Source organism: Capra hircus, chromosome 23 (genome assembly GCF_001704415.2).
Source record: "Capra hircus breed San Clemente chromosome 23, ASM170441v1, whole genome shotgun sequence".
Taxonomy (NCBI): domain Eukaryota; kingdom Metazoa; phylum Chordata; class Mammalia; order Artiodactyla; family Bovidae; genus Capra; species Capra hircus.
The window spans coordinates 32,257,576-32,278,217 of NC_030830.1; the positions used below are offsets into that span (position 1 = coordinate 32,257,576).

Consider the following 20,642-nt stretch of genomic DNA (forward strand, 5'->3'; position numbering starts at 1 on the left):
TGTGTTATATATAAGTTCTCCTTTAATTGTTGTCAACTATCTGCACCTCAGATGTCCCGGTGCCTGGGTGGATCACCACCCTCAAGGGGCTTCCAATCTAATGGGAGAGACAAAGCTTTTTTTAGCTCAGAAAGAACCTCAGTCTGAGGGGGAGACCGAGCCTAGCCCCCGGGGAAGCTCGGGTCAGCTGAAGGAGGTAGATTACAGAGAAATGCTCCAAGGCTTGAAGTGGGAAGCCTGAAGGAGGGTCCCGAGCTCCAGGCCCTGAGCACCGGCGGCCCCTCCTCCCAGACTGGGCTTCTGGGATCCCGACCGGGACGGCGGGTGTGATCCCGGCGGCGGCGGTCCTGGGGCTCCAGCGGCGGCGAGGCGGACACGCTGAGACCTCGGCCTGTGGTGCCCCCATGATTGCGGCGAATCCGGTCGGCGGGGCCTGCGGACGATCCTCGAGGCGCCGGAAGCAGCGGCAGGAGGCGGCTATCCGCTCGGAGGACCTCGGGGGGCGAGAGGAGACCGGCGGCCCCAGACCCAGGCGCCCCGGCCGGGTCCCCCCGCGCGGCGGGCGGGGGGCGGAGGCGGCTGCACGTCAGCAGCACATCCAACAGCAGCAGCTTGAAGAGCAGCAGCCGTAGCGCCCCGAGCCGCAGCACCAGGGCCCGCGTCCCTGCGGGAGCGGAGGAGCCGGTGAGCGGCCTGGAGGCTGGCGCGGCCCCACCCGCGATGGAACGTTCCCCAGAGGAGGGGAACCAGGGGACGGCCTTCCTGGTGTCTAACCTCACTAACCTCAGCTCTGACTAATGGGAATAATAACAGACACCTTCCTAGCCTTCATGTTATTTCACCCCCCAACAACCAAGGGGATGTAGGCCAGGCAGGAGGCAGAGCCTGGCTGTGAACACCACTCTATGTCCAGCCCATGTCCAGTCTCCTGAGGCTCCCTAGACTCCCAAGAGTCTCCCAAGACCCTCATGCTGGGGCCAACCCTCTGGGCTGCCCAAGGACCCTTTTCTCAACCTGGTGTCAAGAAAGGATGCTGGGGTCAGAGGATCTCCCTCCTTATGACCCAGGAGTAGACAGAGGCCCAGGCTAGCCAGTGCCCCAACGCAGGGAGGCAACCTCTTCAGGGGATACCCACCAACCTGCACTGCCCACCCCCCCAAGGGAGTACATTAGCCCAGAAGGGCGGGGGCTGAGGTCCTGGGTCCCAGTACTCACCCCGGAGAGGCTCCCAGAGGCAGGTCCTGGCCGAGGAAGTGGCGCCTGGCAGCCAAGGAAAAGGGAGTGAGTCCTTGGGATGGGCTGTGCTCTCCGCCCCAGTGCTATGCCCCAGCCCTGCTCAGGGCAGCTCTTCATGGTGTGTTGGATAAATGGACAAATGAACCAGCAGTGGGAACCCTTAGCCCATCTGTGGCAAGTCCTGCCAGGGGCCCAGATCTCCTTGTCTCCTGACTGTTCCCTGCTCTGTGCCCTTAGAGATGCCTCAGCACGTTTAGACAAGGAATCAGTTTTCTTAGCAGTCTTCTTTGGAAGGCAGGACATTTATTCAACAAATGTTCTTATTTGGAGGATGAGAAAACTAACATAATCAAAAAAAAAAAACCGAAGTAAGTCATCTGGTCAGTAATAATAATAGCTGGCTTTGGACATGTTACTTGACCTCTCTGTGCCTATAAAATGAGAAGACTAGCATGACCTACTTGTAATACGGAAATATGACCTAAATGTAAAGCATTTACAACAGTCCCTGGCACAGAGCAAACAATAAGTAAGTGATAGCAATTTACTATTTAACTCTTGTTTGGTTCTAATAGGTAGGGTGTCACAGTTAGGGTGATATAGATATTAACCCTGGGTATACATAGAGAGGGGCTTCCTTGGTGGCTCAGATGGTAAAGAAAAGTCCGCCTGCAATGTGGGAGACCTGAGTTCGATCCCTGGGTTGAGAAGATCCCCTGGAGGAGGGCATGACAACCTACTCCAGTATTCTTGCCTGGAGAATCCCATGGACAGAGGAGCATGGCAGGCTATAGTCCATGGGGTCGCAAAGAGTCGGACACAACTGAGCGACTAAGCAGAGCACAGCTTAGCATACATAGAAAGGTATTGACCTCAGGATGGAGGAGCCATTATTACCTCTCAGAAGTCACACAACAGAGCTTGGATCTGAATGAGATATCACAGTTGCAAATCCCAGGACCCAGGGGCCCTGAGGCCACCCTGCTCTGAGCCCAGGCATCACCTCACCTAGATGTTTGGTCTGTAGCATGCACGCCCTCCCACCACATCCTGATTCCAGAGTGTGTGAAAGGGGGCAGGGAGCAACCCCCAGGGGCCCAGGCCCTGTCCCCACCTGACAGCTGTAGGGGCTGTGTGCTCTGGCTGTGGTCCCCAGCCCCAGGCCCGGTGTGGCAGACCAAGGTGTCCCAGGCTGCCAGCTCCTCAGAGTGCAGGGAGAGCTGAGCCAAGCGAGTCCAGGTGCCATCCTCCGCCGGGGAAGGGCCATAGGTGAAGGCATCCAGTGAGCTGCCATTGCCAGCTGAGAACCAGATGGGACTCTCAAAGCCAGGGGGTGCAACGTCAAGGACCAGGCAGATCACCAGCGTCTGCTGCTTCCCGTCCACCAGCAGTGTGATTGGTGGGGCCAGAGAGGGGAAGGGTGTGCTGCCCACACCTGCAAGAGAGCACACACTTGTAGGGGGCCTAGAACTGTCCATGCCCCCCCAGGTCCGCGTCTCATATCCTTCCGTCTGGGTTTCTCTTCCATCAGTCCTTCCACCAACCATCAATCTATCCTACCCAGGCATCCATCCTTCTCTCCTTGCATTTACCTACCTAACCACCTTCCTTCCCTCCATCCTTTCTACTATCATCTGTCTTCCCTACATCTCTTCTTTCTACTTTCAATCTCTATATATCCATCCATCCATTTATCCATCTTCCCTTCCTTCATTCATCCATCCATCCTTCTGTCATCTATCTGTCACATCTGAATCTCTCTGTGCCAGGCACTGGGGATACAACATCAGTTAAAATATTGTCCCTGCTCTCAGTGATTTCAATCCCATGAGAAAGGCCACAGATGCAAACAAATACTTATAGTACCTTGTTATGCCGGCCTCAGGAGAGTGGTTGCCTCTGGGGAGGAAAGGAAGGAGGTAGGATATGGAATGAGATCAAAGAGACCTCAAATGCTCTGCACCTTTTTGTTTCTTTTTAAAAAATATTAGATTCAAATGTGGCAACATTTTAACCATCTGCTAATCTGAGTAGCCTATGCTTGGGTGCTTGTTGTATTAGTCTCAGGGTTTTTTTTGTTTTTTTGTTTTTGTTTTTTTTTCTGTTAAGTCCGTAGCATTTTGAACAGCTTTGTTTAGATTTAATTTACATGCCACATAATTCACCTGTTTAAAGTGTATGTCTGTATTATTTTATAATTTTTTAAAAGCAAAAATAAGTCATGTAAGTACTGCAAACATTTGTCCTGTATTTTTCAGAATAGTCCTGATTTTCCACAAATTTATTCTTTGCAATAAAGATGACTCATTTAATATATAACAAAATGCTATTTTTGAATGGGTGGCTGTCTTTTCATATAAACAGAATCTCAAAAGTTAAAACCTACAAATAAACTCACACCATGAGTTAAGCGCAGCCAAGCTAAAGAAATGCCCCAGGGTTCAGGGAAGGCACTAGAGAATCTTGTGGGGACCTAGAGGTAGGGGGTGCTCACAAAAGTTTTTTTTTGGCTGTACCATGTAGCATGTGGGATCTTAGTTCTCTGGCCAAGGATCGAACCTGTGCCCCCTACAGTGGGACTGTGCATTCTCAACCACTGGACCGCGTGGGAAGTCCACAAAAGATTTCTTGAAGGTCAGGTAACTGACCTAGAAGCAGGCAGATGGTAAGTAGTCACTCAGGGTTTGGATTCAGACCTCTGTGACTCCCAATTTCACAGGCCAACCCACTTGGAAAGATGACCAAGATTTTCCTGCATATCACATAGGACCAAGCCTGGGACATGGCCTCAGACAGAGTTGGTTTGACTTTTGACTCATCCACTTAATTTACTGAGTCTTAATTTTCCCATCAATACAATGGGGTTAATAACACCAACACAGGGAAACTGTGGTGGATAGTAAAGATCATGCACATAAAACACCTGGCAGATAAGGATTAGTATCATCAGTACTAGTATTAATAAGGCATCAGGGACAAAGGGAGGAGAAAAGGCTGAGAATGGGTTTCAGGAGCCTCAGCCTCCTGAGCCTTTCCAGCTGTACATAGAGAAACACTCCTCAAGTTGAGTTCAGCATCTGCCTCTTCCACGAAGCCTCCCAGAATTGCTCCTTCTCACCCTGGCTGCTTCCTTCTCAGAGCTCAGGTCTCCCACCATGGGCTCTTCCTGCTCCACGTGGGTGTGATTTATCTCCCTAGCAAGGGAGTGCTGGTGACATACTGGGGGGCAGCTTTAGAACAAGGAGATGTCCTGATTCAAAGGTCAAGGACCTTTCCCCACCACAAACATACGAACATGCACATGCTACTAGATGAACCTGAAATTCACAAAAGTTCAGTACTACGTCTCCAGCACCCATCTTTGTAGGGGCGGGGTCAGGGGTCAATACACCTGGAAGGTCACTGAGGCCTTGAGACTTCTATGCACCTATTGGTAGGGGAAGTTGGGAGCGAACATGAGATACCCTGAGCCCTGAGGGCAGGAGACTGGACAGGAAGGAGCAGGGGACTTACCGTGTTGCCCATGTCCTGTGGCACCGTATAGCCCACCACAGCCAGGCTACCCCAACCCCACCCATCACACCTGTCCAACTCACTCCAAGAGGTGAGCACCCTCCCTCCCAACACGGTGGACCTCAGGGGAGCAGGACTTGGGGGCCCCAGAGCAAGGTAGCTGGGAGGTGGAGTACAATGGGGAAGGGGATAATGGGCTTCTGGCAAGACCCTCCTCAGGGGACCCCAAATATCTCTGTCCTGCCTCCCTGCATCCCTCCCACACCAGGGATGCCCAGAGTGAGGGCGTGGGCTTGGGCCCAGTAGAGGGGCACAGAGAAGGGTGCAGGGGTTTGCTCACCTGTGGGCAGGGCTGGACACCCAAGGGCCAGGAGAAGCAGCAACCAAGACTCAGCCATGGCCCACCTGAGAGGAGGCAGGACCCAGCTGCAGACCTGCGTGTGGGCTGGGGGAGGAGGCAGCCACAAGACGGCCTCGCAGGCCACAGGCACAGCTGCATCTCAGCTGCTCCACCACGGAGCCGTTTCCCCTGGTGAGGAGCCTCCCACCCCCAGCCTGGCCCCCAAACCCAGCCTTCTCTCACCAGTCCAGGGAACTGGAAGCACCACACTCCCTCCCATCTGAAGAGCACTCCACAGCGTGCAAGGCCTTTTCCCAGCCACTGCCCCTGTCACTTACAGGATCTAGAGCACTTGACGGTATGTCAGGGGCTTAACATCCAACACTTCATTCCATCACCCAACTGCTGTGAGTTCCATTTCACAGGCAAGGCAACTGAGGCTCAGAGAGATTGAGTGACCTGCCCAAGGCCACCCAGCTGGCCAGTTAGTGGCAGAGCCACTCTTTTCTGATGGCTGGCCTTACTATAGCCAAAAAGCCCAATAAGCTTATTTCCATGTAGTTAAATATAATCCTTTTGTTTTCTAGATCAGTTTCAGGTTAACAGCAAAAGTGATTTCCCATATACTCCCTGCCCCATTGCATCAAGCTACCTCCCCCGCTTTTAAAAAAATTATTTTTGGCTGTGCTGGGTCTGTGTTGCTGTGTGGGGGTAGCTGTGGCAAGCGGGGCTACTCTTGGTTGGTGCTCGGGCTTCTCACTGCAGTGTCTCACCGTTGTGGGGCACAGGCTCTAGAGCGAGTAGTCTTCAGTAGTTGTGGCGTATAGGCTCAGCGGTTCTGGCTCACGGGCTCAGGAGTTGTGATGCTTAGTCGCTTTGTAGCTTGTGGAGTCATCCCTGACCAGAGATGGAACCCGTGTCTCCTGCTTTGGCAGGCAGATTCTTAACCACGGTACCACTATAGAAGTCCTCAAGCCCCCTTTTAAAAGTAGACTTTTAAAAATGCCATTTTCAGTGACTCCCCTAAATTTTAGCTGTAACTATCAATTTGACCCTGATACTTCACATCCAGATATATATCCTGATGGAATAAGAGATTCAATCACTGTAAGACAAAGATTTGTGCACAAAAACATTCTTTCAAGTATTATATTAGAAACAAAGAGAGGGAATTCCCTGGTGGCCCCGTGGTTAGGACTTCGTACTGCCAAGGGCTGAGGTTCAATCCCTGGTGGGGGGAATTAAGATCCTACAAGCCGCAGTGTGCAGCCAAAAAAACCCCCCAAAACAATGACAAAATCAAACCAAGAAAAATAACTACCTATGTTCAATGCTTGGAGAAGAGTTGAATGAACTAATGCTTGGTGTATTTATGTTAGTAAATGTTACGCAGCAGCTTTTTTTTTTTTGCCATGCCTGGCCACTTGGGGGAATCTTAGTTCCTGATCAGGGATGGCAGTGATGAGTGATGAGAAAGTGATGAGTCCTAACCACTGGACCACCAGGGAATTCCTGTATGCAGTACCTTTTAAAATCATGTTTTTAAAAGAATATTTAATGACTTGGGATATAGACTAGAGTTTGGTTCAGTGTGTGGGCTGTGAAGGCAGAACACCTGGCTTTCAATCCTGACTATATCATTCAGAAGTTGTGTGATTTTCACCAAATTACTTACTTCCCTAAATCTCAATTTCCTCATCTGTACAATGGGAATGATAATACCTCAGCTTAAACAGATCACCCATGAAGTGGGTCTAGCATTATTCTCTCTATATTGTAAGAAGTCAATAAATGTTCTCTTTCTGTATATATGTGTGTACTAAATTACATATACAGAAAACTGAAACAAACAGGATTCAAATTTAAAAGGAAAATATACAACCAATTTTGCATAAGAAATATACAATTATTTCTAGAAGGAAGCAGACCAAACGTTAACAGTGGCTATCTCTGCATGTGAGGATATTGAATAGTTTTTCTTTTCATGTTTATAATGGTTTATTTCTTCAATTTTCTATAATAAACATGTAAAAATCAGGATAATAAACATTATTAAAACATAAAACTACAGACATACTAGAGCTTATTTAGCCATTCCTTTACTTGTAGATATTTGGGTTTTCCAGTTTGGGGCAACAGTTATCTTTATTCATAAAGTATTTTCCAAATTCATACTTACTTCCTTAAGATTAGCTTAAAGGCCTCAATGATTTTGAGGGCTTCTGTTTAAGTTAAAAGTTTTTAAAATTGTAGTAAAGTGGTGGTGGTGGTGGTTTAGTTGTTAAGTGATCTCTGACTCTTGCGATCCCCTGGACTGTAGCCCACCAGACTCCTCTGTCCATGGGATTCTCCAGGCAAGAATACTGAAATGAGTTGCCATTTCATTCTCTAAGGATCTTCCCAACCCAGGGATCGAACTCAGGTCTCCTGCATTGACGGTGGATTCTCTACTACACAGTAAAGTACACATAACATGAAATCTTGAGATCAGTGATATTAAGTTCATTCACATTATTGTACATCTCTCACTGGATATCCCTCAATGGTTGCTTCTCTGTCATAACTATCGTAAACATGGGTGTACAAACCTCTCTTCAAGACCTTACTTTTAGTTCTTTTGTGTGTATACCAGAAGTGGAATTGCTGCATCATACAGTAATTTAATTCTAACTTTAATTTTGATAGTGGCCATTGGAATGGGTGTGAAGTGTTATCTCATGGTGGTTTCAATGTGTATTTCCCTAATGATTAGTGAAATTAAAAGACACTTACTCCTTGGAAGAAAAGTTATGACCAACCTAGATAGCATATTCAAAAGCAGAGACATTGCTTTGCCGACTAAGGTCCGTCTAGTCAAGGCTGTGGTTTTTCCTCTGGTCATGTATGGATGTGAGAGTTGGACTGTGAAGAAGGCTGAGCGCCAAAGAACTGATGCGTTTGAACTGTGGTGTTGGAGAAGACTCTTGAGGGTCCCTTGGACTGCAAGGAGATCCAACCAGTCCATTCTGAAGGAGATCAACCCTGGGATTTCTTTGGAAGGAATGATGCTGAAGCTGAAGCTCCAGTACTTTGGCCACCTCATGCGAAGAGTTGACTCATTGGAAAAGACTCTGATGCTGGGAGGGACTGGGGGCAGGAGGAGAAGGGGACGACAGAGGATGAGATGGCTGGATGGCATCACTGACTCGATGGACGTGAATCTGAGTGAACTCCGGGAGTTGATGATGGACAGGGAGGCCTAGTGTGCTGTGATTCATGGGGTTGCAAAGAGTCGGACACGACTGAGTGACTGAACTGAACTGAATGATTAGTGATGTTGCACATCTGAGGCCTCTGTGTTTTAAGTCTCCCTGATACACCTGTTATACTAATTTTGTCCTTGCGGTTGGTCACTCAGTCATGCCCCACTCTTTTCGATCCCATGAACTGTAGCCCTCCAGGCTCCTCTGTCCATGGGATTTTCCAGGCAAGAATAATGGAGCAGGTTGCCATTTCCTTTTCCAGAGGATCTTCCCAACCAAGGGATCAAACTCATGTCTCTTGTGTCTCCTGCATTGGCAGGCAAATTCTTTACCGCTGCACCACCTGGGAAGCCCCTTATGATCTGTGTTGGTATAAAACCACCACAATGCACGAAAGGCCCACATCACTCCTACCAGAGCTTTGTTGCTGTTGTTCAGTTGCTCGGTTGTGTCCAACTCTTTGCAACCCCATGGACGACAGCACTCCAGGCTTCCGTGCCCTTCACCATCTCCCAGAGCTTGGTCAAACTCATGTCCATTGAGTCAGTGATGCCATCCAACCATCTCGTCTCCTGTCATCCCCTTCTCCTCCTGCCTTCAATCTTTGGCATTTCATTAAAAAATCAAGTAAAAAATTAAAAAAATCCTACTTTAATCAGTTAATGGCATCTCATTCCCCTGATGACATTATTTTCCCATTTTAGTTGTTTCCTTTACTGTGCTGTCTATAGTCCTCTTTTAGTCCTAGTGTCTAATTAATTTTATAAGGGCTTTAACATATTAAAGATATCAACTCTTTGTATAATGCACTTTCGTCATTGTTGTTTCAGTCGATAAGTTGTGTCTGACTCTTTGTGACCCCATGGACTATGACCAGCCAGGCTCCTTTGTCCATGGGATTTCCCAGACAAGAATACTGGAGAAGGTTGCCATTTCCTTCTCCAGGGCATCTTCCTGAGCCAGAGATGAAACCCGAGTCTCCTCATTGCAGGCGGACTCTTTAGCACTTAGCCACCTGGGAAGACCTGTAATACACTTGGCTGGAGCCTTTTCCCAATTCACTGACTACTTCTAATTTCACTTTTTTAAAAAAACCTGCAGTTGTTTGTTTTGTATGAACCAATATATCCATCTTCCCTATTGGGATTTATCTCATACCTTTAAAGCCTAGAAAACCCTCTCCTCTCTAAAGGATGGATACGTTCCCACTTGTCTTTTTATGCAAGTGTTGTTTGATCCCCCACCTCCAATTTAGCGCCATCGGGAACCAAATTAATTTCGGTATGTTGTAGAAGATGTGCCTCTAAATTTCATTTTTTACCCCCAAAGAACAAATCAATTATCCCAGGATTATTCATGGATAATCCTTCCTGTCCTCACTGTTTGCAAAATGTTCTTTATTACATATTAATATCTTTTACATTGGCGGGTTTATTTCTTCCTGGCTCCCTGATTTCTTTATCCTGGTACCATCTTCACTCGTTTCCGCCTGGATGGTTATTTTAACAATCTCGTCGATGGCACTCTCCAGTGACCTGAGGGACCCCCGAAGCCCAGGTTGAGTTCCCACCCCTTTCCCATGGGGCCGCCTGGCGGCTTTGGGTGCCACAGCTTCGGGTGCCACGTGTTCCCAGGCGCCACCCTGGCCCAGGTGCTCGCAGTCTTGCAGTCTCAGTGGGTTCCCGCCGGGAGGGGGAGGGAGAGAGGCAGGTGTCCTTAACGACTCTCCTGCCTTCCAGCCGGTGGAGGTGCTGGCTTGGGCTCAGTTACCACAATACAGATGGGGAAGAGCCCTTTGGCTTGCTTTGTTTTTGAGTTTCAAGATCTTCCCAGAATAAGAAGGCTGAAGACCCCACCCCCATCCGTGCCATCAGCAGCCTGCTTCACCTGCTGTCTGCTTGGGCCACCTCGAGTTGGGACAGCTACCCTTCTACCGGCCCATTCCCAGCTCCCTGACACAGCTTGGCCTGGAAGATTTCTTTGCCTGCTCTTACATTGGTTCCCTCCTTCCAGCAGCCTCAGGAATCTCCCCCAACCCTGACCTCACAGCCTGGCAGGTTCTAAAGATGCCCTCCCCGCAGGATGGTGAGGATGCTGGTTTTAGATCTCAGAACTGAATCCCTTCCCTGAGCTCCTCACTTGGGACAGAACCTGCCATTTGCAGATCCACAATTTAGAGCCAGAGGGTGTTAACAGACATCTCATTAATCCTCAGTTCAGCCTCTCAGATCACGTGATATCCCAATTTTGCAGTCGAGGAAACTGAGGCTCTGAAAAATGCAGTTACATTGCAGAGGATTCTCTGGTAGGCATGTGAAGTTGGCCATTCATTCCAGGTATGTGTTCATAGGTCTGTCTCTCTCCAAAGCTTTTTTCACAAGGTTGTGGGGAGAATTCAACTTAATACGAGGACCCACCTGACTGCTGGGTGCACAGCGGATTATCCTTCTCTCCTCTGTTTTCACAGGCACAGGTAGAAAACCCAGGGCTGTTGTTTAACTGAGATGAGCCACATAGAATGTGAAAAAGAAAGTTTAGGAAAAGTAGCAATGCTTATTAGAGAAGATTGCTGATGCTACCAGTAATTACGGAGTGTGAATCTGACCTACCTGATTCAACCGTAACCAGAGGGGCAAACAGGGAGTCAGCGTGTGTGTCTACTGAAATATCGAGTAGAAGTTTCTTTCAGTAATACCGATGGGAGACTTCCCTGATGGTCCAGTGGCTAAGACTCTGAGCTCCCAATGCAGGGGGACCCAGTCCCACCCCTGGTCAGGAAACTAGATCCCACATCCTGCAAACTAAGACCCAGTGCAGCTTTTAAAAAAGTACTGACAGGGATACCTGTTCCATAGATCAACTTAAAATCCTACAGTAATTTTTATTTATTTATTTATTTTTGGCCACACTGGCAACGTTCAGGATCTTTGTTCCCTTACCAGGGATCAAACCCGCACACCCCACAGTAGAAGGGTGGAGTCTTAACCACTGGGCCACCAAGGATATCCCCCCTACAATAATATTTCAAATGAAAAATTAAAATCACCTCAATGTTCAAAAATAAAATAAAATAAAATCACCTCAATGTTCAATATTAAGGTAATAACTGAATAAACTAGAATAAGTCTACATGATGAAATATTATGCAGGCCTTAAAATGTCCTTTCATTCAGACCCATTTACTGGTCTGTTTTATGCCAAAGATTGGGGCTGGACATAATAAGACAGAAAGAGAAATTCCTTGTGGTCATGGAAGGAGACGGGCTCATAAACAGATCAGGGACTTGGAGTATGACATGTCTGTGTATGTGTGTATGTTTCGGGGTAGAGAATGGGGTATTAGAAGAGGGAGATTATTCTTCTAGAGCTGGAGTGAGAATCAGGAAAATTCTTTAGAAGATGATGCTTGGGCCAAGTCTTGATTCTTTCTAAAAAGCTTGTAATGCCGCGGATGTGAACTTGGGCAAACTTCGGGAGATGGTAAGGGACACAGCGGACTGGCATGCTGCAGTCCATGGGGCTGCCAAGAGTCGGACGTGACTGGGCGACTGAACAATGACAAATGTCACGGAAAACTTTTATGATGATGTTCAAGGATTTAAAAAAAGAATATGTAGTATGGTCTGAGGTTCATGGAGACACCACACCAGCGTGGGTTGCTTAGCACCAAGTTTAATTTACATAAGAAAGACGTAAATTTTAGTCTGTGTACACTATTGTTATTTTAGGGTTTCTGTTGCTCATTGCCAAACTAATCCTAATTAAAATTCATGTTGTATGTGCCAGGGTCCTAGCAGAAACACTGATGGGTAATTTGAAGAGAGTTTAATAAAGGGATTGTTTGTAAAGTTGTGGGCAGGGTATAAAGAAATCGCTAAGGCTGTTGCAGCACCCCATGGCTAGTAATAGTGGGGTGTCAGCCCCTGAGGCCAGAAGAGGGGAGGGGAGCAGTTACAGGAACCCAGAGCCAGAGACAGCTATGTGGAGAGGGTCCTTGACAACAGCTGTGACCTCCCAATAATGGAGGTGCTGCTGATCTGGCAGGGAGGGAAGCAGGAGAAAAAAGGACCTGACTTTGCCATCTTCCTAGCTTTAGACCTCCGGCTGGTCCCCCACTGACAAGTAGGGGGTATGAGAGTCCTCTGAGGCTTTCCAGGGCACAGGGCTGGTGGGATGGGAAGCGGGAGGAAGAGTCTGGAAGGTCACAGAGAAGCTCCTCTTAATCTTTGTGCAGATGAAAAATCCATGTCCCCAGCACAGAGAACACGCAGGGACCCATCGACTACTGTATCATTGGGAAGTGACGTCGTATGTCAACTGAAACCTAAAATATTAGCTCCCATCAATGTTGTTCACATAAGGTAGCAGGGGACAATGGGGTTAGGAGAACAAAGTTCATATTCACAGCTGCCTCCTTTGCCCTTCAATGATGTATTCTTTTTATCCTTTGCCAGCACCTTGGCTGGACTGTGTTCTTTACCTGGTGGTGACTCAGACCTTTATTCCTATGGGGTCTGAGTCCTTGAGAATCTTGACATAGTGGGTTGCTGAAATTTTCTGTTAACCAGGACAATTGAGCAGAGAATTCTTTTTTAGGGAACTGATTCTTTTTTTAAAAAAACATTTATTTATTTGACTGCATTGGGTCTTAGTTGCAGCATTGAGCAGTGAATTAAGAGGCACTTAGTAAATCCCCAGGGTTCCAGATCTAGCACCTACTTCTAGAGTGTAGTAGCAAGCAAAATTTTCTCTGGTAATTGAGATTAGTCAACCCAGATATTACACTAACCTCTTTCTCTGCCTGCTGGTTCAGTAGCATGAGAAACCAAAATGGCCAGGGGTCATCTCAGCTTTTCTAAATAATCAGTACTAGGATCATTCCACAGTGCAAGTGTTTCTCCCTTGAATGCTAGAAATGCCAGACTCCCTGAGGTCAAGGTTATGAGGATGGGTAGCAAAAGCTCTTTCAGTAGATCCCAAACTTTAGCTATAATAGGGAAAAGCCTGCAGCTACCCCCACCTCTTGGCTGTATATATGTGTACGGGCTCAGTTGCTTCGGTTGTGTCTGACTCTTTGCGACCCTATGGACTATAGCCTGCAGACTCTTCTGTCCATGGGGAGTCTCCAGGCAAGAATACTGGCGTGGGTTGCCATTCCCTTCTCTAGGGGATCTTCCCAATCCAGGAATCAAACTCACGTCTCCAGCATCTCCTGTATTATAGGCAGATTCTTTACTCACTGAGCCACCAGGGAAATCCCAGTGTATTGGGACACACAATTCTGGTTTGGGCTTAAAGAATACACTGTATCCTACAGGATAGAACGTCCACCTTGTAGGCTGTAGTTTCTCTGCTCTAACTGAGCCTAGAGCTGGTGCGTCCTCCATTCTATCAAGCCAGCCGCCCCTGGGTCATGGGGCACCTGGTAAGACCGGTGAATGCCTTGGGTATGAGCTCATCTGTATGCATTCTTGGCCATAATACATGTGCCCATGTTGCAGGCGATGTTATGTGGCGTGCCATGGTGATGGAGAAGGTATTCTTTAAGTCCATAAATAGTGGTGATGACACAACCACTGGAGGCAACAGTGAAGTCATATCTGGAACGCGTGTCCTCTTGAAGATAAAGCACAGCCCATCCTTTCTAGGGGGGGCCAAATCAAGTCAAAATGAGAATGGTGTTCTGTCAGGCCGTAAGTAGGGTGGTCACTCAGCACTGGCCACAGCCAGACTAGCCTCAGGGACCACGGGAAGTCCTCAGGGAAGACCATGTTATTAAGCCAAAGCAATAGCTTCCATGCCTGCTACCACGGGTCCACCAAACAAGCCCTGGAGTGCCTGGGGAAAAGGCTGACCGTGGTCCACAGCCTGTCATTTTTGCCCACTTGCTGAGCATTCTTTCCCATGCTTTATTCTGGGTCATTCTTTGGTTGTAAAGCATCACCACCTGCTGTTTACCCTACTAGGATATCATTATTCTCATCAAGATCAGGGAATTAAGTTTCACTATCTGATATCCCTCATTAGCATCTCCAGCCTACAGAGGATGGCCATCAGAGCTAGTCTAGGAACTGGTGGCCCTCACCCAGGCATTTTTTTAATTTTTAGATTTTATTTATTTACTTATTTTTGGCTATGCTGGGTCTTTGTTGCAGAGTGTGAGCTTTCTCTAGTTGTGGCGAGTGGGGGCTACTCTCTGGTTGTGGTGTGGGGGCTTCTCATTGTTGCAAATCACAGGCTCTAGAGCTTGCAGGCTTCAGTATTGTGGCACACGGGCTCTAGAGTGAGCTCACAGCTCAATGACTCCAGAGTGCCAGCTCAGCAGTTTCGCTGCACGGGCTGCCTTGTAGCATGTAGAATCTTCCCAGACCATGGATCAAACCCATGTCCCCTACACCGACAGGGGATTCTTAACCACTAGACCACGAGGGAAGTCCACCAATGCATTTCTTAATCCTTTGGTGAAAGAGAGTGTTTTCCAGACTGCCTTAAAATACATGGCTAGGAGTAGTTAAGCAGATTGCACATAATAAATCCAATCCAGCATTCCCATCTCTCTGAGATTTTGGATTCCTTCCTCTATAGCATGCCAGGGAAATTCTGGCATTTCAAGTTTATTAACTCTAGGCTACCATTAAGTCCACGCTTTAATTAAGCACCTTAGCAGACTATTAATTCCTCTCCCAGGTGCTTGAGCCAACACATAAAATCCCAAATCCTGTACGAGCATCCATGGCCATGAGTTTGGCCAAACTGTATCTTATCTTGGCCAAACTGTATCCACCCTCCCGGGTCTATTTCCCTTAGAACTTCCCCCACACACGCTCCCATGGCTCCTGCCAAGGCAGTTTGGCAAGGGCCTGTGACTCTGTCTGGGCATCCGTTTCTCAGCGTGGGCCTTGTGCTCCTCCACCCAGGCTGTGCTGAGATCTAACTCATGAAGGGCCTGGGGTCAGAAGGGATGGAGGGGGAGTGGTTCTGAGACTGGCCTCCTAGGAGACAGGATCACGACAAGAGGAGGTTGTCTCTACAGACAAGACACTTCAAGAGAATCTGGGAATTCAAGTTCTTAGTCTTGTCCATGTCTGCCCAAATGTCTCCATCTCAAGGTCCACCCTTTCCCATCAATGCCCTCATCTTAGCATAAAAGACCTAGAGGGGTGAGGTGGTGTTGTTGTTGTTTTTTTTTTTTTGGCTACGGCTTGCTGGATCTTGGTTTCCCAATTGTCAGTTAAAGCTCAGAGTTACAACCACTGAATGGCCAGGGAATTCCCTAGAGAGCATTTAATAAGCCATATAAGCCCTCTCTAGGAAGTGCAAGTTCAATCCCTGGGTCGGGAAGATCACCTGGAGAAGGAAATGGCAACCCACTCCAGTATTCTTGGCTAGAGAAGTCCATGGACAGAGGAGGCTGGCAGGCTACAGTCCATGGGGTCACAAAGAGTTGGACAGGACTTAGCGATTAAACAACAAAGAACTCCATCTGTAGAAGGTGAGGGACTCCTTCAAGGTCCCATCAAGGAGTCCACATTGCTCACTCACTTTCCTCATCAGGCCCTGGTAACTTCCAGATCACCTTTCCCCTGCAAGTGTTCCCTGAGGCCACCGGAAGGTCACCCTGATGACTGAAACTGACATAGGCCACAGAGAGAAGGTGAGTTCTCCCTTCATCCAGTGGTCGGTTAAAAACCCCAACTGGAGTACCATGTAGTCTACTGCTAAGTGCCTGTAGTTAGCAGAGATCCCACAAGTTCAACAGCACAGTCCCCAACAAGACTGCGCTTAGTTCAGATGCCAACTGCAAATTCAGAGTCCTGGGCCACAGGCCCTTTTGACTCACTGGGTACAAATTTGGGAGATGCTGCAAGCCCTCGAGTTCAATAATTCACTAGACAACTCACAGAACTCAGGAAAGTTCTATTCTTGGGATTACAGTTTTGTTAGTATGTGTGAGTGTTTGTGTGTGCATGTGCACACACACCCTCTCAGTCGTGTCCCACTCTTTGCGACCCTGTGGACTGTAGTCCACCAGGCTCCTCTGTCCATGTGATTCTCCAGGCAAGAATACTGGAGTGGGTTGCCATTTCCATCTCCAAGGAATCTTCCCAACCCAGGGATCAAACCCACATCTCTTGTATCTCCTGCATTCTCAAGCGGGTTCTTTACCAGCTGAGCCACCTTTTGTTAGAGAGACTATCAACCAGTGAAAGTGTGTGTATTAGTCATTCTTGTGTCCAATTCTTTGTGACCCCAGGGACAGTAGCTGGCCAGGCTCCTCTGTCCTTGGAATTCTCCAGGCAAGAATACTGGAGTGGGTTGCAATTTCTGCCTCCAGGGGATCTTCCCAGACCAGAGATCAAACCCAGGTCTCCTGCATTGCTGGTGGATTTTTTACAGTATGAGCCACAGGGAATCAGAAGGACCAGTTAGATGAAGAGGCGCCTAGGGCAAGGTCTGAGGATAGCGCGCATTCAGGGCTTCTGGGTCATCTTGTGGAGCCAGGGCATGCCACCCTCCCAACACACTGATGAGTTAATCAATCAGGAAGCTTCACTGAGCTTTGAGTCCAGAGTTATTATAGAGGGTTTATTCCATAGGCACTGCTCATTAAATCATTGACTGGAGGCTGAACTCAGTCCCACTTCCTGGACCCCCCCATGGCTCAAAGCCCCAACCGTCTAATCATATGACTGGTCATTCCTAGTCCTGAACCCCCTAAATGGGGCCACCACGAGTCACTTTCTTGGCATAAACGATCAGGGCCCACCATGAATATCACTTGTAATACTTGGGAAATTCCCAGGATTTAGTCTTCTTGTGAGGAACCAGGGACAAAGGCCAAATTCTTTATTATACGACACTAGTGTGGTCAGTTTCCTCCAGATTGATTTCTATAGCTCACCCTTTCCAACTTTTTGACAAATTTCAAATTGTTTAGATTCACCAATTCTTAGTTTTGCCACATAAACCTTTTCTCTCTCATCATGATATTCACCCATAAGTACCTCAGCATGTATCTCCTATTCCCCACATAAGGAAAACACAATTACTGTGCTTAATTTAACACTGATATAATATTGTCATCTAATATATAGAGCATATTCAAGTTTTCCCAAGGGTAAAATGTCCTGTGTAACTGATTTCCCCCTCATCTTCCTCCAATCCAGGATGAACACTTTGCATTTTCCACATCCCCTTAGTCTGACATAGACCTTCAGTCTTGTTCTTTTCTGTCTTTGTGTTTTATGACCTCAATATCTATGAAGCGTCCAGGTCAGTCATTTTTTAGAATGTCTCCTACTGTGTCTATTCATTCCTCCAGTTTAGATTCAGAGCGAACGTTCTTGGCAGGAACGCTACAGAGATGTAGTGTTTCTAAACCTGTAGTGTGCTTCCATCACTTCAGGAGACAGATGAAGCTAGTTTGTCCAATTAGTAGTAATTAAGTTTTGCTCGCTTGATTAAGGCGGTGTACGCCAGATCAGGCTGGCTTTTGATAAACACAGAAACCTGGGTTTTATTGGCATTGATTTCCCAAGCAGCTGAAGGGAATGTAGCCCTCCTGGCCTGCCTTCATCTTCACTCCTCCACTCTGTGAAAGCCAGGAATAGTCTCCACCGCAGGACGTGGGGGGAGAGTGGCGAGGCTCTGCAGGGGCGTCGCTTGCTCCCAATTCTCCTGAGGCCAGCGGAGACATCGCCTCCGTTATTTTCTGTCTGGCACTGCTGGGCAGGGGATGGAGGTTATCCCCGCACCCCACCACGCGCCACGTGTCTACGCAGTAGTCTCAGCCGGTGCGTGACAGCAGGTGAGTTGCCATGGCCCGGGCATCTGTGCAAACTCGGGTCTTTTGGCTTGTATCTGCGTGTGCGCATGCAGTTCCGTTCTGTGCAAGCCTACCCGGCTTCTAAAGCATTCTATGTCAGGGGCTCTGGGTCCAGCTAAGGGCTCTATGTGTGGTAAAGCTTTTCGGCGCGGAGCTGGCCCCCGCTCTCTGGGCCACTTGGTACGGTCTGCGTCCCCCTTCACTTCCTCCGGCCGTGGTTGCGCCCATCCAACCGGAAGCGCCCAGGCTCCGCGCCCGCCATGGAGCCTCTTGGCTGTCAGAGTGAATCCCGCCCGGCTCCCTCGCCCGCCGAGTCAACCCCGGCCTCGGTGACACTTGCGCAGCTCCTGCAGCTGGTCCAGCAGGGCCAGGAACTCCCCGGCCTGGAGAGGCGCCAGGTCGCGGCGACCCTTGACGAACCCACGGCGTCCCGACTCCCGCGGAGACCCAAGCCCTGGGAGGCCGCGCGCTCGGCGGAGCACCCGGCGCCACAGTTCCAGACTGGGGACCGCAGGCTCGCCGACCCTCCGAGTGGGCAGAGGAGCCGCCTGGAGGAGCCTGGCTCGGCCGTTTCTGAGGCTCGATGTCCTTTGCAGCTGTGAATGAAAAATTTTGCTGCCCTGTCGGCAAAGGACACTGCAGCCCCAAGGGAAATCCCCAGAATGGAGGAAAGCCTGACTACTACGGAGCCCTCAGCCACTGCAGACACTCCCAACCGTGCACCCTGAGGTGCCTCCGGATGGGATAGAATAAGATACTGGCCTAGGATAGCTAAGGTTCATAGCAAAGGAATGATTTTAGTGAGCCCGGACTCTTATGACTTCCTATGCATGAGAAAAGCTAAATTCTTTAACGTGAGCTGTCTGGTTTTCTTTAACAGTAATCTTTTGATGGTCTGACTACCCGGTTTTGTTGCAAAACTCTTGTATATCCTACACAGCAGTCCCACAGAGCTATGTGAGGCTGCCTTCTGGGCTTGAGTTCTCAGTCTGCCAAATAAAACTATTCTCCACTTTTAGGTTTTGCTCTTTTTTTTTTTCCCCCTAGTCCACAGTTTTGATGACCACTCAGGGAACCGACAGCAGACTTCTTTCCTTCGCTTGAACTCTACGGGGAAATGGAGCCTTGGTACTAGCAGAGTCCTCTTGTGCCCACCCACCTCCTCGTAGAGTTCAGACGAATTTGGGTGAGTCTCTCCTTGTTTTCGGATCTCCTGATTTTTGATGGAGTATTCTGAGCTTTGCTTGGCAGTGTCTAACAGGTACCTGGCTTCGCAATTGAAAGATATTGGGGAGGGACCTCCCTAGTTGACAAGATACTAGAGGAGCTCTGTTGAAAGACACCGGAAGAAAGTACCCTCTAGCTGAAAGATACAGAGAGGGAGCCTGGTTGAAGGACACTGGGATTTGCCCAGTAGAAAAGATGAGGAGTCTGGGCTGCATGTTTCAGTAAGAGGCTCACCTGAGGCCTTCCTCAAATTGGATACCTTAAAAAGAATTCATCAGGATAAAAGATTTAAAAGTAAATCTTATCCCCGAGAAATTCATCTTTAAAATGGGAAATAGATTCTCTCAAACAAAAATGAGGGACATCAGAAAACCCACCTCAGACTAACAACACTCCAGCCAGATTTGTGAATGTACAGAGTTCATACTTGCAAGTACCTACTTAATTGGGAATTAAAGGAAATCCCACCCTGAAAATGACTTAAGTGGGGGCTCTCTTATTGACTATGCGGTTAAGTTAGAAAAAGCCAGCTTGATCAAAAAACATCTGAATTCTGACCTTAAACAAACACAAAAGCCCTTGTAGGGGGAGCTTGCATTTTTCTGTGTGTTTGCGATGTAAATATTCTACCTCATCTTTTTCAGGCCTTTTGTGTTAGGCCTTTTTGAGAACTTGGTCTCTGCCATCCTGAAGGGGCACATACGGTATACACTTGGCAGACAGTCATATAGGCTGGGATTCTGAGCAGTCTTTTGTCTGAATACCAACTCTGATGGGCTTTTTGCCATATATGTGTATTTTTTAACTGGGGAGTAGCTGCTTTGCAATATTGTGTTGGTTTCTGTCATATATCAACATGAATCAGCCACAGGTATACGTATGTCCACTCCCTCTGGAGCCTCCCTCCCATCTCCTGCCCTTGTAGGTTGTCACAGAGCACTGGGTTGAACTCCCTGTGTCACACAATTCCCACTGGTATCCGTTTTACATACGGTACTGTGTATGTTTCCATGCTATTCTCTCAGTTCCTCCCACCCTCTCCTTTACTGTCCACATGTCTGCTCTCTCTGCTGCTCCATTAGTGAAAGAGAAAGTGAAGTTGCTCCGTCGTGTCCGACTCTTCGCAACCCCATGGACTGCAGCCCACCAGGCTCCTCCATCCATGCGATTTTCCAGGCAAGAGTACTGGAGTAGGGTGCCATCTCCTTCTCCGATGCTCCATTGCTGCCCTGTAAATAGGTTTATCAGTACCATCTTT

General features: G+C 48.2%; 2 protein-coding genes across 2 annotated transcripts; one reads left to right on the top strand and one right to left on the bottom strand.

Annotated features, from left to right (window-relative positions):
• Positions 1 to 5,147, bottom strand: PTCRA (pre T-cell antigen receptor alpha). Its single transcript, XM_018038665.1, is given in 5 exon segments — positions 1 to 664; positions 1,216 to 1,260; positions 2,351 to 2,671; positions 3,103 to 3,135; positions 5,090 to 5,147. Coding segments are annotated over 5 exon segments (960 nt in total). The 3' UTR covers positions 1 to 161.
• Positions 18,215 to 19,175, top strand: C23H6orf226 (chromosome 23 C6orf226 homolog). Its single transcript, XM_013973897.2, has one exon. The coding sequence runs from the start codon at positions 18,418 to 18,420 to the stop codon at positions 18,757 to 18,759; it is 342 nt and encodes a 113-aa protein (XP_013829351.2). The 5' UTR covers positions 18,215 to 18,417; the 3' UTR covers positions 18,760 to 19,175.

What these genes read in the sequence shown, in the direction of transcription:
- C23H6orf226 (XM_013973897.2), top strand. Translation starts at nt 18,418, where the DNA reads ATGGAGCCTCTTGGCTGTCAGAGTGAATCCCGCCCGGCTCCCTCGCCC.